General features: G+C 38.4%; 1 protein-coding gene across 3 annotated transcripts in view; it reads right to left on the bottom strand.

Annotated features, from left to right (window-relative positions):
* Positions 1 to 16,656, bottom strand: part of CSMD3 (CUB and Sushi multiple domains 3) — a 1,226,382-nt gene that overhangs the window by 6,304 nt on the left and 1,203,422 nt on the right. For all 3 annotated transcript variants that reach the window (XM_038390468.2, XM_038390469.2, XM_038390471.2), the window contains 4 exons: positions 14,582 to 14,647; positions 7,399 to 7,557; positions 2,175 to 2,287; positions 473 to 560 (listed from right to left, as the gene is read on the bottom strand). In XM_038390468.2, coding sequence (XP_038246396.1) covers positions 473 to 560; positions 2,175 to 2,287; positions 7,399 to 7,557; positions 14,582 to 14,647 — 426 coding nt within the window. The remainder of the gene's footprint in view (positions 1 to 472; positions 561 to 2,174; positions 2,288 to 7,398; positions 7,558 to 14,581; positions 14,648 to 16,656) is intronic.

Below are 16,656 nucleotides of genomic sequence, written 5' to 3'. Positions count from 1 at the left end.
TAAAAATGGCACAAGGACTTCAATATTTGGCCAATAGTATTTAATAAGTTGACTGTTCTAGCAAGTATTCACTATAAAAGTTGTATTAATATACAGCACTGACATCCATATACACATATTCTGAAGTACTTACTCTTTATATGATGATCACTATATAGAATGTAATACCTGTAATGTAAGCATTGTTAGAGAAAGATACTAGAAAACAATCAAAATGAACAATTTGCCACAATAGAATAATTATACCTCAAAATGTAGTTTTCCCTGTGAACAAAACACCTTTTTTTTTAAAACACAGTTTTAAAAATTATTTTACGATACGAACCTCACTATATTCTACACACACACCAATACTGAAATATAACTTCAATATAGCCCTTCACATGCAATCATTTAATAAAAAACCATGCATAATAAAACTCAGTATGAAAAAAAAATCTGAACTGGTGTGACATCAAAATTAACTGAGTACCTAATCTTTGAAGTCCAAATTGTCCATAATCTTTACCCTGGATAAATCCTTGAAAAACATATGTAGCTCCATCAGGTTCAGCAGAAACCTGCAAGCAGGAAACATGCAGAATCTCAGAATTAATTTGGGAAAACTTGGTTAGAAATGTGCAAGGAGATTATAATCAGGATGGAAGTGAAACGCCTAAGCCTCTGAGCTGCCTGTCAGTGTTCCCCCTACAGATAACCTTGTTGTGGAGGGATATGGATGGGCTGAGCATGGGGGACAGGCAGGGGCACTGAATGGACACTGTCAACCTTAAAAGCCACACTGCTTTTGGAATTCTTTTTAATCTACCTTTGGTACTTGTAGCAGCTAAGGCTACTCTTACTGAAAGAGACTAGAGAAAAAAAGTTCTCTCTTTCAGTTTGCTTACTTTGTATATTTGACAGCAATGTGTGTATAGTCGGTCTGCTCCTCCTGTTTGTGATGAATTATTTCACAGCAAAATGGGAGAGAAATCCCTTTTCAAAATTAGTAAAATGTAATTGTAAAACTCTGAAACTTGCAGAAGGACCCAGGAAGAGGTATGTTAATACCTGATACTATTTTTTAAAAAATTGACTAGATTTCAAGTTGATTCTAGATAACTCCTGAAATTGCCATCTCTAAAGGACTCTCAAAGAGTATTAGTGTTTTGATATTTTTTGGGAAAAGCACTGCAACACCTAAAAGACAAATGCTACCATAAATGCAAAAGTTAAGATAGTGAAAGCCACTGTTTCAAAGATAGATAAGGAGGGATAAAAAAATGCCTTACATTCAACTGCCAATAACCCTCTTTTGGTCAGTAATCAGTACTCATTGGATATCCATAGCTGAGCATATCTATAGTATGAACACAGGGAATTTCCTAGCTTCAGAAATATAACATATGGTATATTTTTCAGTCATTTTGTTCTTATGCATCAGGTAGTGTTAAAGAGTGTTCACAATAGAAGTGAACAACAATTTAACAATATATTTCAGAATTCAAGAGATATTGTCTTCTTATACAAGTCTAACTGTATCTATACTAGTGGGAATGTACCTTTAATATACCAATATAGTTAAAGCAGTTCAACTTCTGTGTTTAGACAAGCCCTTTAGGCTCTTTGGAAAATCACAGCCATTTGAAAGTCAATACTTCTAGAAATGTCACCAAAACACTAGCTAATCAGCACCTCAACTTCTCCCATATCACTGCCAAGAATGATTACTCTCAGATGTGATATTTTGCTTCTAGAAATGAACCAAGCAACATAATTGTGCCCACTGCAGAGAGAGATTACACAGAAGTAGACATTAAAGTGGAAACATTGATCTTAGCTTGATAAAAGCATCTTGCTATGATATTACATTCTAAGAAAGAGAAAAACTCTCAATGTACTGCAATAACATCAAAACAGAAATAAGAGTAACATTCCTTTTCAGTGTTTACTACTTTATCAAATAGTCATGCCCACAAAGAAGAGATTGAAAATCACTGTTTAGTAATAACCACATTTTCTTCCTAAATAGTCCCGCCCTATCTGCAGTCGTACAGTGATAATTTTTTATTTTATTAAATAAATTAGCATTACCAACAAACTTTCATTTGATATGTTTCTATATACTTCTGGCCTAATGCACAGACATTATTTTGTATTAAAACACTCTCTCTCTTTTGCAGAAATATACTCACAAAACCATCCATAGCCCATTTTTCCTCTTTCATCTTGCTCACAGAAGTATGAGATGGTGCTTTAATAAGATATATATGGAGCATCAAACGAGCTTCCTGACTTTTATACACCCCTGTAGAATATAAAAAAATAGGTGCTTTGTGCTAGTTAAGGTGGCAGATAATTGCAATTTTTTGTCTAAGATGCCTTAAAGAGGGCAAATCTGTGGAAGTTTTTTAACCAAATTTTGTTTCGGAGAAATATGCTGTTTTGCTGAGCCTGAAATGTTTGGCAGAGATGTACCGGTTTCACAAAACTTTTGCAAACAGGTTTTTGTGTCCAAGGAAGGGTGAGGCTCCATAGCTACATGGTTAGTGTACCAGCCTGGGATGTAGGAGACTCCCCTGCCCTATCTGATTTGAGGGGATCTAGGATGAAAAAAAATGCTCTGAATCAGGCAGAGCAGGCCCTTGAATATGGGTTGTCTCTTACATCCCAGGTTACAGAGTGCACTCCACATCTGCACTTCTGTTTCTGCAAATTCATGTTAAAGGTTTTGTTTTTGTTCCAAAATTAAACAAAAACTAATTCTGAAACCTTGACAGTTGCTTTGCAATGGAATTGTTGTTCTTTGGTCAGCTCTACATAACAGTGACTTCATCTAATAGAAAGACTTGCGTATGATCTGTTTTACATTGGAGGCAGAATTGATCATTTTCATACCTGTAGAATAAATGTTCAGAACCCTGATTATATTTTATGCATAGTAAAGAGCTTTGATGAAAATAAAATCTAACAATATACTCACTGGTTCAATCTACCTTTACAAAGCTGATGATGAAGCACAAACACCACAGAAATAGAATGCAAAACATGATTATGTACATTGAATACTGGTGTCAAACTAAATATTTGGCTGATAATATTCCCATTTGTCATTCTGCATGTGACTTTTTCATTATTCTTCATAACCTATGTTAAATAAATAGCTATTCCAGGATGTTTGAAAAATACCAGCAATATTAAAACTACTCTAACTTATACATTAATCCAGCCTGATTTTCAGAGGTGCTGAGCACCCACAACTCCAACTGAAGCCAATGGGAGATGATGGTGCTCAGCACCTCTGAAAATTAGACCCATGTATGGCTCTTGCTTTGAATTCTTCAGCTTTCTTTAGAAAACAGAAAATGATCCAAAGGAGAAATTTTCCCAAAATATTCAAAATAGTGAGGACACAATAGGCGTGTACATCTTATATCAGGTTATATATAATATGCACTCAAACCACCTATATTAATGACTTTCAGATACTGATTTGTTAAAAATCTATTTTCAATCTTCTAAAAAGGAGAAAATAAGTGTTAGGTATGGAAAACAAAGCAAAACATTGACAAGGTAGTCAGTGAACTGAAGCCATATTTAAATTATTGTTCAGAACTTTGACTCTAAGTAACCTGATCACTATAGGACTCATGCTCCTCTCTTCCCTGAACTGTAGTGCAAAGGTGCATCAAAAATGCACAAATGGACTAAGCAGTATGTAAGGAAAGAGGGGATGCCTACTGGATTTTCTCTCCCATGCAAAGTCCTCTCAATTAACAGTGTATATTTGGGCCTCTCCTGGAGTTTGGGAACCACCGCAAAGGAGCAGCCACTCTAGGCAGAATGTTCCCTGAGAAAGCTTGAGCATTTTACAAATGAAAACACAAAGGAAAATCATACTGCTCAAAGCAAAGTTGATTTCTGCTCCATGGCTTCTATGTATCACCCCTCTCTTGAGCCAGCCATGTTGCCAATATCAGATGTGTATGGAAGTCTGGAAGTCTTGTAGAGTGACGGAAGCTCCATTTGGATGTCTCAAGATATACAGGGTTGGCAATAAAATTTCTTGTGGACTTTGGAACTTGTGCGCTTAGCAGGCCACAGCCCCTGTTGATACTAATCTCCCTGTCTTTTTCATTGTTGGAAACCTTCATTTCCTTCATGAAATTCTTAGTTGTGGACCACATTGTGGCTTGGCATGTGCAACTGTGTGGCTTTATTCCCTTGTGCTGGCTAACCAAACTGCAGACAGGTGCATGAGAAGGAGAGCAACCTCTGTGAAGTTACTATATTCCTTTTGCTGCTCAAGTGGGTAGAATGTGTGTGTGTGTGTGTGTGTGTGTGTGTGTGTGTGTGTGTGTGTGTGTGTGTGTGAAAGCACTGGGTTAGTGGGGAAGGGGCTGGCTCTCTAGGGAGGAGAGCTACTGGGATTTTCAGCTCATTAAACTGAGTAGGAAGGTGTCTGCTGTATTTTCTGAGAAAGGTGCCTGATGCTCCACTGTATGTGTTGGGATGGTGATGGGCCATGGCTATTGGTGCTGTGAGGTGTGAGAAGAAGGCTTGGGTGCCAGAGGAGAAAAGGACAGGAAACATGAAGATGTCACATGGGCTACATGGAAAGTTCTGTGGTGCATGGTAAGAGGGAGGTGGATATAACTGGGCTGTATGGGGGTTGGGGTGCTACTGAGACTGCAAGGGGTGAGAGTAGGACGTTAAGAAAGAGGAGCACCAGGGCTCCATGCTGGGCCTACAGGACCTCCCTGCACACACACATACACATACCCTCTGTCAGAGACTTCCGCTCCCCTTTCAATTGTTAGCAATGTGCCTGATGGGACTTTTAACTCTGCAATGACATTCCCAAAAGCAGCCAGCTGCCACTAAATGTGTGAGGGAATGCAGGAGAGAAAACATCTGCCTGGAGGAGGAGGGTGAGAAGTGCACAGATGACAGGCTTGTCTGATTGGCACCCTTTAAGAAAGACAGACCACAAAGGCCCTAAGGACAGTCCAGATGTGCATGGCAGTCCCAAACCCACTAGGAGAAGCAGAGAGAGGTTTAGGGTGCATTATGCATGTAACATATGCACACATATGTGCAAATTGGCAAAGTATTTAATAAATTTTACTGGAAGTTGATAGAGAGTTTCAGATCACATTCAGAGGGTTACTGCTAATTAATTTTCACTGGGTCAGCATTTCACTTTGATAATTAACACAAAATATTATCAGCATAGAATTATAATTAATATGAAGGTAGCACAAGCTCAAATGTTGCCAGATCTCTCCTCTCAATGCCAAATAATGACTGCAATCAGCAATATATTAAAAGCTTAAATTAAACTGACAGATTTGAACAGTATGAATAAATTACCTTCCCTAATAAATTCCTTGGACTATTTTTCTGGAAAACTCTAATGAGGTACATGGAGCACACACAGGCTCTACCAAGGAATGGGAAAGTGTAGGGGGAGAGGGTGGGAAATGTTCCAGAGAGACAACCGTTGCTGTTCTTTGCTAATTTACGCTGGTGGATTGGCAAGCACTCCACGCTCAAAGGCTGATGAGTTCCACTGGGAGCTGGAACTGATTCCCGGAGGGACAAAACAGTGCTTGAACTGGCCCACTATAATAAGTAATTCAATTGTGGCACTTTTGCCCAGCTAAACCTGCCCCTTAGGTTCTTCTCTAACTCCTTAGGTAGTATCTAGGGTAGCCCCAGCAGAGAACTATTAAGATGCTTCAGCTCTGTCTGTGAGGGGAAGACGTGTACTAAAATCATGAGGTATGGAGGGGCAATGGAGAGAGAGAAATGGAGCTCTGGGGAAGTAAAGAAAGTTACAGGGGCAGATGAGGGGGAAATCTTCGTGAGATGGAATGAGAGCATGTCGTGCAGGAGAAGAGGGAAGGAAGATGAAACACTGTGGGAAGAACAAAAAGCTGGGGCACCAGGGAAAAAGATAGTACCAAAAGAAGGTGAAGGAGCTGAGGATAACCAGAAACATGGGTAGAGCAAAGTAATGTGTGGGGAACTGGATATGGGATAAACTAGAATGTGGGGGTCTTGAAAAAAAGGAAGGCCTAGAGGCTAGAGTGCTAGACTTGGCCTCAGGAGACCAAGATTCAAAACCAGTCCAGCCACACATCATGTCTGACATTGAGAAAGTCATTTAACATCCTCAGTGTCTCAGTTCCCCATCTGTAAAATGGGGATAATACTTTACCTCACAAGGGGTTGTGTATGATCCATTAATAATGTGAGGTGCTCAGATAGCAGAGTGATGGGGGCCATATCAGTATCTAGATAGATAAAAATGAATTAAAAAAAAAAAGAAACAGGGGACTTGCAAAATCTTGTTTATATATAAATGAGGGAAGAGCAGGTCAACTGAGGCCTGAAGGAGGCTGAATTTTTCAAGCTTCTTGTGACAATGCATGGAGAGAAGGTGTATCTGTAATTACGAACTAGGCATGCAATTGTGTGCCCATTTCTGCACATGCAACTGTATGCCTATTTTTTTTTAAATCAGGCCTTTTCATATTGGGCCAAGCCAGTTTTGATATTAATTTTTAAATCAAAAATAAATTACTTGAAATTCATCCCCTTCGACATGTGCTTCTTCCTTGGTACTGGGGAAGATAAATAGTGCCGAGCCTCCACAATGTTTTGAGATGCATTTCTAATGGAGGTAGAAGTACTCAGTGGGAAGGACTCAGAGGGAAGGTCAGATGGTGGACACAAGGCAGCCTCCATTAGCAGGTGATGGAGTCTCATCTCCCTCTCCTTAGTCCAGGGCTTGAAATCTTAGTAAATTTGACAACAGTCCCCGATGTAACCCTCACAAAGGCACCTGGAATGGGGGTCACTTATCAGCACAGACTTCTTGCAGCTGGTGCAAGGCTTAGACTTTGGAGATCAAGGCATGTCCCAGAACTGGGAGTTGGCACCCAGAAAAAGTGGAAATTGACAATCTAAGCACACTAAGTAAAATAAATAAAACTTACTCTACAGGTCTAACTAACCATTGATGAGAATACCCTGAAAGGGACAACTTGCAAAGCAAGCCAACACACTCTGACAACTGATCGTGGATGGTAAGAAGGAACTGAGTAGGGTCGGGGTCAGCTCTGTCCTTTATATCATCACACAGCAGCATGAGGCATCACAGAGCACATATGTCACCCTGAAGGCTACCATTAAGGGAAAAACCTCTGACCTTGGGGCACTGGCGAGCACACTCCCAAAGTGAAATGGATATCACTCAAGAAGAATTGTAATATAAGTCAATATTCTGTTATACAATAGACTGCTAGGGTATTTGTGGTAGCATTTTATTGTAAAAAGTGTAAATATTTTGCAAAAATTATGACAATCAGAAGTGAAAATAAAATATTTAAATGAGCTTTTCTGATGCAGTACCTGAAAGTAGCAGTTCCATATTGCTATTAGTAAGTGTAGCATTTACTCTCCCTGTTGATGCATTGAAACTGGTCACTGTTAAAGTCATGGGCTGTTTCTTGCCTTTATAATTGTAAGATCCTTTCCATATATAATTTTGGGCAAATACATCATCAGGAACTGTAGAGATATGAAATATATATTAGTATGGATTGCAATATTTAGAGTATACACAATCACAGATCTCCAACCAAATGCTTGACAAAATATGAACATTTTCGTCTCTCTTCCCTCTGATCTTATATATCACTTGAGCGATTGGCTATGATTGTTAGTCAAAATCCTCGCACAGTAGGCACTAAAACTGGCAAAATCACCCATAAAATAAACATGCATGTGGGTGATATACAGTAATGATGATACATAAGAACCCATCCACATGTAAACCTCCACTTGACTGAATAATGGACACATGTAATACAAAATTAACTGCACAAAATATAAATTTAATGGCTGTATCTAAAAGACCAGATTCCCCTCAGTACCAAGATTTTCCATTCCAGCATACATAGAGATCATATAGCTAGCATTAAATGTGCGTCCACAAATCTCATTCTTTAAATATTAAAAATCATTTGACACATATTCAAATGATACTGTACCCTGGGAAAAATGTCTCTTTATCAGGTCACATTGAAATTACAAAATGGATATAGGAGCCAAATTCTTACTCTTAATTGGAAATATACTCAAGAAGATTTGTCTTATCACTAAATGCTTAAACAAAACCAAGTTTTATCAAGAGCAAAAAACAAGTCACACCCTATGCACAAACCACTGAAGAGATCATAGAGGAAAGAGGGAATGGATCTTTCTGATTTATATCTATACTAATGAGCCTTTCAGATGCACACAACTGTAAAATGATTCACTTTCAGTAAAGATATTTACATACCAACATAACACTCAAACACAGAAAATGATTTAGCAGCTTCATCTGATGCTCTGCAGACATTCCCATAAAGCTTACCAGGGTAAAGATATTGTTCATTCATTATAACCTGGGGTACTTTATGATGGCTTAAGACACTCACCAACTCAGATTTATCAGATTCAATATTCAGCCCCAGATTGGTCAAACAAAGTTTAAGATCACTATGCAGGCTAATATTAAAAACATGTAGATAAAGTAATAATACCCGTCTCTTATACAATGCTTCCTTTCATCAGTAGATCTCAAAGTGCCTTACAAAGGAGGTCAGTGTCATTATCTCCACTTTACAGATGGGAAAAGGGAGGCACAGATAGGAATAATGACTTGCCAAGGTCACCAAGAAGGGCAGTGGCAGAGCTGGGAAGAGAACCTGGGTCTCTTTATTCCCAATGCAGCACTCTATCCATCAGGAAACACTGTCTCACACTTCAGGATATTTAATACACATATGAAGCTATACAAGGAAAAATAAGCAAAGTTCCATTTGAGTACAGTACCAATGATACTGGAGACAGAAGACAAATGGGAAGCTGAATTACATATCTCATGGTCAGAAGGTAGGGAAAAATTTGGCAGAGTATCAGAGAGCCATTCAACTTAAATAGATTTTACAGGAAACCAAAGACTCTACATAAATCTGTAGCTAACATTATGAATACTGGAGTCGCCACTAACCAGCAGCACATATGCCCCATGTAATTTTTCTTGCCACATAATACAAAAATATTGGAATTACAGGCAAAGGTCTTTTCACAGTACTGACTACAAAGATCTGCAAATACACACCCACATATATATGCTGGAATTAGTAGATGAATTAAATCTTCTAGCAATATCAAAGAATGGATGTTGATGTCTCTAACAGTAGCCAAACATGTAATTTCCTTATTTATCAAATGGAAACCTAATTCTCTTTTTTTATGCCAAAAGGTGTTAATGGCTACCAGCAAGCATGCTTTTGATATACAGGCTATCGCAGACAGACACTGTTAAAGCTGGTAGGCATGCAAAATGGAAAAAGCAATTAAGATCCTTTATGGAGCAAGATAGGTGAAACAACAGAAGCCACTGGCCAAGGCACTTGGCCTAATGGGAAAGTCTGAGCAATAACTAACTCAGGGAGAATAAGAGGGGTTTCCCTGGATGCTGATTGTGAACGCTGGGACTTAGGAACTGACTGATTGCAGCTGTGTTTGTCTGTGTAGATGTCAAAGGCAGAAAAAAATGAGAAAGCCAGAAAATCAGTTGTGTGTTGGAACAGAGACAGAGATCCTTGGAGCACAGGACTGGCTGGAAAGGCAAGATTTGAATTGTGAGCAAGGAAACTGCCCATTGGTACTTGGTCTTACTGTGTTTAGGGAAACCGGGCTTTGTAAAATAAAAACAGGACTGCACCAAAAAAATAATAGTCTCATACAGCTTCTACTGGAAACAAGCTGGAAACTTTGTAGAAATCTATTGGTCAAAGGGATAACATCTCTAATATATTTACAGTGCTTTAAAAATGGTTAAGTGTACCTTGAATACAGAAAATAAATATACATACATAATAAAAAGGGAAAAATACATTAAGGAATTAATTGTGCATCTCTTAATCATACTGATATGCACTTAAGTCATGCAAGTAGTCCTACTTAAATCACTAAGGGTTGCACAACTGAAGCCATGTGGATTCACCGTTTGCAACTGTGATAACACTGTATAAGGTTGTGAAAGAGAATGTTTTTTATATACATCTTACTACAAAAAGCGGTATTATATGCAGTTGTAAATAATATGTATACTGATCTTGTGATACTGAGTTGGACATTTCCTGGGATGCACTTCCTGGACACTACGGTGCTAATAAGCGATGGTCACATAAACACCACCCTATATCGGAAATCTACTGACCGCTATTCCTACCTATATGCCTCTAGCTTTCATCCAGATCATACCACACGATCCATTGTCTACAGCCAAGCTCTACGATATAACCGCATTTGTTCCAACCCCTCAGACAGAGACAAACACCTACAAGATCTCTATCATGCATTCCTATGACTACAATGCCCACCTGCTGAAGTGAAGAAACAGATTAACAGAGCCAGAAGAGTACCCAGAAGTCACCTACTACAGGACAGGCCCAACAAAGAAAACAACAGAACGCCACTAGCCATCAGCTTCAGCCCCCAACTAAAACCTCTCCAACGCATCATCAAGGATCTACAACCTATCCTGAAGGACGACCCATCACTCTCACAGATCTTGGGAGACAGGCCAGTCCTTCCTTACAGACAGCCCCCCAATCTGAAGCAAATACTCACCAGCAACCACACACCACACAACAGAACCACCAACCCAGGAACCTATCCTTGCAACAAAGCCCATTGCCAACTCTGTCCACATATCTATTCAGGGGACACCATCATAGGGCCTAATCACATCAGCCACACTATCAGAGACTCGTTCACCTGTGCATCTACCAACGTGATATATGCCATCATGTGCCAGCAATGCCCCTCTGCCATGTACATTGGCCAAACTGGACAGTCTCTACGTAAAAGAATGAATGGACACAAATCAGACGTCAAGAATTATAACATTCAAAAACGAGTTGGAGAACACTTCAATCTCTCTGGTCACTCGATTACAGACCTAAGGCTATCCTTCAACAAAAAAGCTTCAAAAACAGACTCCAATGAGAGACTGCTGAATTGGAATTAATTTGCAAACTGGATACAATTAACTTAGGCTTGAATAGAGACTGGGAATGGATGAGTCATTACTCAAAGTAAAACTATTTCCCCATGTTATTTCTCCCCACCCACCCCTCACTGTTCCTCAGATATTCTTTTTAACTGCTGGAAATAGCCTACTTTGCTTGTCACCATGAAACGTTTTCCTCCCCCCCCCCCCCCGGCTGCTGGTGATGGCTTATCTTAAGTGATTACTCTCCTTACAGTGTGTATGATAAACCCATTGTTTCATGATCTCTGTGTGTGTATATATCAATCTCCCCTCTGTTTTTTCCACCAAATGCATCTAATGAAGTGAGCTGTAGCTCACGAAAGCTTATGCTCTAATAAATTTGTTAGTCTCTAAGGTGCCACAAGAACTCCTTTTCTTTCTTCCTAAAAGTATCCATTCATGGTGGTGGATTTTTTTCCCAAATGACTTATGTATGTAAACAAAATAGTATAAATATAAATTATAATCTGTAAATAATGTTTGTTTTAATATATGAAAAGACCCTGAGAGATATGGCAAGACTTCTGCCATGTGGCTGACATCCCTTGTAGGAATGCTCAGATATGTCCAGGAAAGAATTTTCTGTAGTATCTGGCTGGTGAATCTTGCCCATATGCTCAGGGTTTAGCTGATTGCCATATTTGGGGTCAGGAAGGAATTTTCCTCCAGGGCAGATTGGAAGAGGCCCTGGAGGTTTTTCACCTTCCTCTGTAGCATGGAGCACAGTTCACTTGAGGGAGGATTCTCTGCTCCTTGAAGTCTTTAAACCACGATTTGAGGACTTCAATAGCTCAGACATAGGTGCAGTTTTTCGTAGGAGTGGGAGGGTGAGATTCTGTGGCCTGTGCTGTGCAGGAGGTCGGACTAGATGATCAGAATGGTCCCTTCTGACCTTAGTATCTATGAATCTATGTCAAAGCTTAGGCCAGAGCTTCAGATAAATGACAAATGTACATAATATGTGAAACTGGAGAGTACTGATAATGCTGTTGGACTTGAAACCGTATATTTAAATACTAAATCTTGCATTAACATCAAGATTAAAAATTAAGGCTCCAACTCTGCAGTGAAATGTGCTAGTATGGACTCCTATGCCAGTGAGCAAGCAGTGCAACTCTAAATGTGCTCAGGGGTCCATGCTAGCAGATGCTGAGTCAAGATCTGGTTCTAAAATAATCAAAAATAAAGAAATACAAAAGTTAAGGTTCTAATAATGGAGCTAACCTTTACATTGTGGTGCCTAAAGAGAGAGAGACAAATCAGTATTTACATACCTCAGTACTCATCTAAGAGTGCTGATTCAGGTGTTCAAATACCTGCTTTTTTAGGTGTTTGAATTGAGTGATTTCCTGGATTGGACCTTTATGCATGTACACAGATTTAGACTTAAATCCTTTACTTAGAACACTACTTACACTGAAGTGAATAAATGTTTCCAGGATCAGGGACTTGGATTCTAAAGTTAAAACACCAAAGTTTAATTTGCAAAGTGGGCCCAATATCAGTAACTTGAGTATTTTCACATAACAACTTGTTTGTAGGATGGGGCCTACAGAGCAAACTACTATAATTTGGAGAACTTCAGGTATTATAATCATGAATGTGGGTATGTTTAAAGTCTATATTGCAGTATATATTTTACAGTAAAGGGAAATATGTGAGGAATGTTTGACTCCAACCACCCAAGTATTCCAGATCAATCACATGTATCTACATTATCAAATCCCAGGCCATGTTAGTTAAATTTGGGCCAGTACTGGTTAAGGTTGTTTGCACACCAGGTACACTAGCACACATATTCCTGCCAAGCCAGCCCCAGGACATCTTTAGTAAGCAGGGAGTAGGAGCTTTAGTCTTTTTCATTTTTGTCAAACACCACCTTCAAAGCAAACCAGCACCAATTGATTCATTCCTATCCCCTGTCAATGCCTTTGTGAAGGTAATCCTGAAGAATTGCTCAGCTCTTCATTAGAGTCCTGTAAAGTAAATGACTTCCTGGAATAATAGTACATTTTTCCAAAAGAAACTTCTGATGAAGGAGAGCTCTTTTAAGCTTTAAAATGTCTTTATGCCCCATGTACTCTACACATCTCTATCAAAGATTCTTAGGTCTTACTATACTTATCAGCCTTACATAATACTGAAAAAATATGGACATGCACATATGGACAGAACAAATGTCTTATTTTAACATAATTGCCTTTATCATTGCTAAAGTCTGCAAACAGAATACAAATATGTATTTCAGTACAGAGTGAGACATCAGGACAGAGGGGCTGGTTACACTGAAAGAGAAATCACATAAGTTTTGTTTGTTTGTTTGTTCTGAATTTAAAAAACAAAACATTTTAATAGGGAAAAATACAAAAGCAGGCAATGAACAGTTCTAGGGCTACTTATATTTCTGTATTAAATTTGTACTGATTTATTTCAAATACAGAGACACAAATGAAACAAAATACTTAGAAGTTTACATTACTGATTCTGTGGATGAATTAGTGTACACCAACCAGTCTGACTGCTGAAGTCAGTGGGACTTCACAAATGCACAGAGGTTGGGGTTAGCTAATCCTAAATCAGTGCCCAAGATTCATGGATTCATAGAATTTAAGGCCAGAATGGACTATTAGATCACCTAGTCTCACCTCCTGTATATTCCAGGACATTATACGTCACCAATTTACCCCTGCATTGAGCCCAGAATTTATGTTTGGTTAAAGCATATTCCAGAAAGGCATCCAGCTTTTATTTGAAGACATCAAAAAATGGGGAATACACCACTTCCCCCGGGATACATTGTTCCAATGGTAAATCACCCTCTCTTGCTAAAGAATTGTGACACTTCTAATTTGAATTTATGTGGCTTCAGTTTCCAGTAATTGGTTCTTGTTATGCCGTTCTCACCTTCATTAAAGATCCATTAAGTACCTGGTATTTTCAACTTGTGAAGGTACAGATACACTGCAATAAAGTCAACTCTCTATCTTCTTTTTGATAAGCTAAACAGATAGGAACTTCCTCTCTTTGATAAAAATAGACCCCAAATGTCCATGAATTAAACCCATATGCTAAAAATTCATGAGTAAAATACAAGGGGGAGTAGGGGTTAAGAGCAACTTACCTATATTCAATATTTAGAGAAGCTAAGTAGCAAGCCATCACCACAGACTTTTGAAAACACATGGTTTCATAACTGCAGTTACCAACTACTTTGATGTCTGTATACTACTGAGAGACTGGAGTATGGTTTTTGAAAAGCTTTGTTTAGCATAAATCAATTTTAAGGATTAATATTTACCTGCCAAGAGTTAGATTCAGCCACAGTCCTTTGCCTGTGAAATCATTTACACCAGTACCAAATGAGTCTCAAACAGTGCTATTCATTTGGTATCATTTTCAACCACTGCACTGACGTAAGTGACTGTATGAGGTACCAGGCAATGGAGTAATGGGCCCTTGGAATAAAGTCAAGGTACTCACCACTTAGTTTAGGACTCGGTGTTCCCAAAGCTGGTCTAGGGTCTTTCACCAATATTTTTGATCCAGCTGTTGGAAAGAACAACAAAAAGATGGACAACAAGTAACCATCTGAAGACATTCAGTGGGACATGTGCTCCTAAATCACTTAATCACTATTAGTTCCTTAGCACACAGTACCACCTTAAAGGGGATGGGATGTAAATTTATATCAACAAAGAGGAAAAAACATATATACATCAGAGGATGCTCAGAGAACTTTAGTAGACAAACATGATGTATTTATACAATTTAAAGTTCTATATAGGAACTAATCAGATTGTTTGAATTAGTCAAATGGAATTATCCCCTTCCAATTTGAACCTGATTCATGCTAACTGTCTTTTACATGATGGCACTACCCAAAAGTTCTGGTTTTCTGGAATGAAGTTTTGAATAAATATATATATATATATATATATATATATATTGGAGACAGACCTTCTGTACAATGGACACATGGATCTTTATTACTGAGATCCCTTTTATATCTTTGGTCTCCCTTATGCAGATGAAAAGGACTCAATTCTTTGTTCGCTTTAAGTCAATGATTCAGTCATTTTTGAAAAAAACTATTTTCATTTCCACCAGGAGGAACAAGAGAATACAGAGCTTTTCTCCTAACTACTTCCCCCCTGTGAGAGGAACATGGCTTTTCATCTTTCTCTCTGTAATAGGTAAAATCAGAAAGGTCCCTCAGGGTATGCTATATTTCATTTTAATAAGAGTTAATAATTTTGAAGACATTACTCCTTCTTCTCCTCTTCCTGTAATACTCAACAGAGAGAAGTGAGAACCTTAGTTTTAACCACTTTTTGACTCATTTATTTGTTTTAAAATTGCCAAGATTTGAAAAAAAAATCAATCAAATGTTCCAAGTGAAAGCAAAGAAGCAAGAAGATAAACTATCAATGTTTCATCTCCTGACTTTTAAAGGATATTGAAGTTTAGTAGACCTCTCTTATACCCACTGACAAGGAGTGGCTTATTGCTTAGGGGCACAGATTCTGGTTTGCTGTGTAAACAGGGGTGCCGTTCTGATTTTTTAAGTTCAGGTACTCCCCCCAATTACCTTATTTTGTATAAAGCATAGATAAAAGGAGCTGTGAGGATACAGAATCCTATCCCCCAAACTGGAGAGAGGGCATGGCTGCTAGAAAGATTACAGCCTTTAATATTACCTGTATTCCTTTTTTCTACCTTATGCAGAGCTGTGGCTCAGGGGATCCACAGAATGTGTATCCCCAATGACCATACCCCTGTCAATACTAGAAACAACCATGCACTCCCACAGAGAAAGATGGCATTGATCTTTTCTCTCTGGTGAACCCTAATTCTAACCCTAACCCAGCCCTAGCAGACAGTGAAAATGCAACATTTCAACTATGGTTTTGGTCAAATGGTGTTGCAGTAGATCACCTTTAGGCAACTACTGTTGTTTATTTTGAAAGCAGCAGAGAAAATTTCTTGGAACAAATTCCTGTTACCCTAAAGGGTCCCTTAATTACAAAGGAAAGTATCAAGACATTCCAAATATGGGCAGAGGTATGCAATTCAAACAGGCAGTACCCTGAAGTAAAACAATAGAAACACTGGAAAAGAAGATCACACCATGGTTACAAAGAGGTTTCTTTCACACAAAGATAATGTTTGTTTAACTCCACACTTTTTATTTGGAATACCTTGATAATATTTATATTAAGATGTGCAACAAAGCTCAGTGAAAACTGGAATTTCCATCCTTTGGGAAAATGTGATATTTCCACTGAATGCATCTGATGAAGTGAGCTGTAGCTCACGAAAGCTTATGCTCAAATAAATTTGTTAGTCTCTAAGGTGTCACAAGTACTCCTTTTCTTTTTGTGATATTTCACCAGATCAGGACAAAAAGTTGAAATATCAAAAACGTTCAAGGAACAAAAAGTTCAGACTTTTTTAATTTTGAAATGGCAAAACATTTTATTTTGGAAGTTTTGATCAAAACAAAACATTTAAATATTCCCAAATTGAATATTGTTTAATTTCAATGTGTGAATGTT

The sequence above is a fragment of the Dermochelys coriacea genome, chromosome 2, assembly GCF_009764565.3.
Source record: "Dermochelys coriacea isolate rDerCor1 chromosome 2, rDerCor1.pri.v4, whole genome shotgun sequence".
Lineage (NCBI taxonomy): Eukaryota > Metazoa > Chordata > Testudines > Dermochelyidae > Dermochelys > Dermochelys coriacea.
Note: the sequence above shows the minus strand (reverse complement) of the source record. Positions and strands in the feature narration are given on the sequence as shown.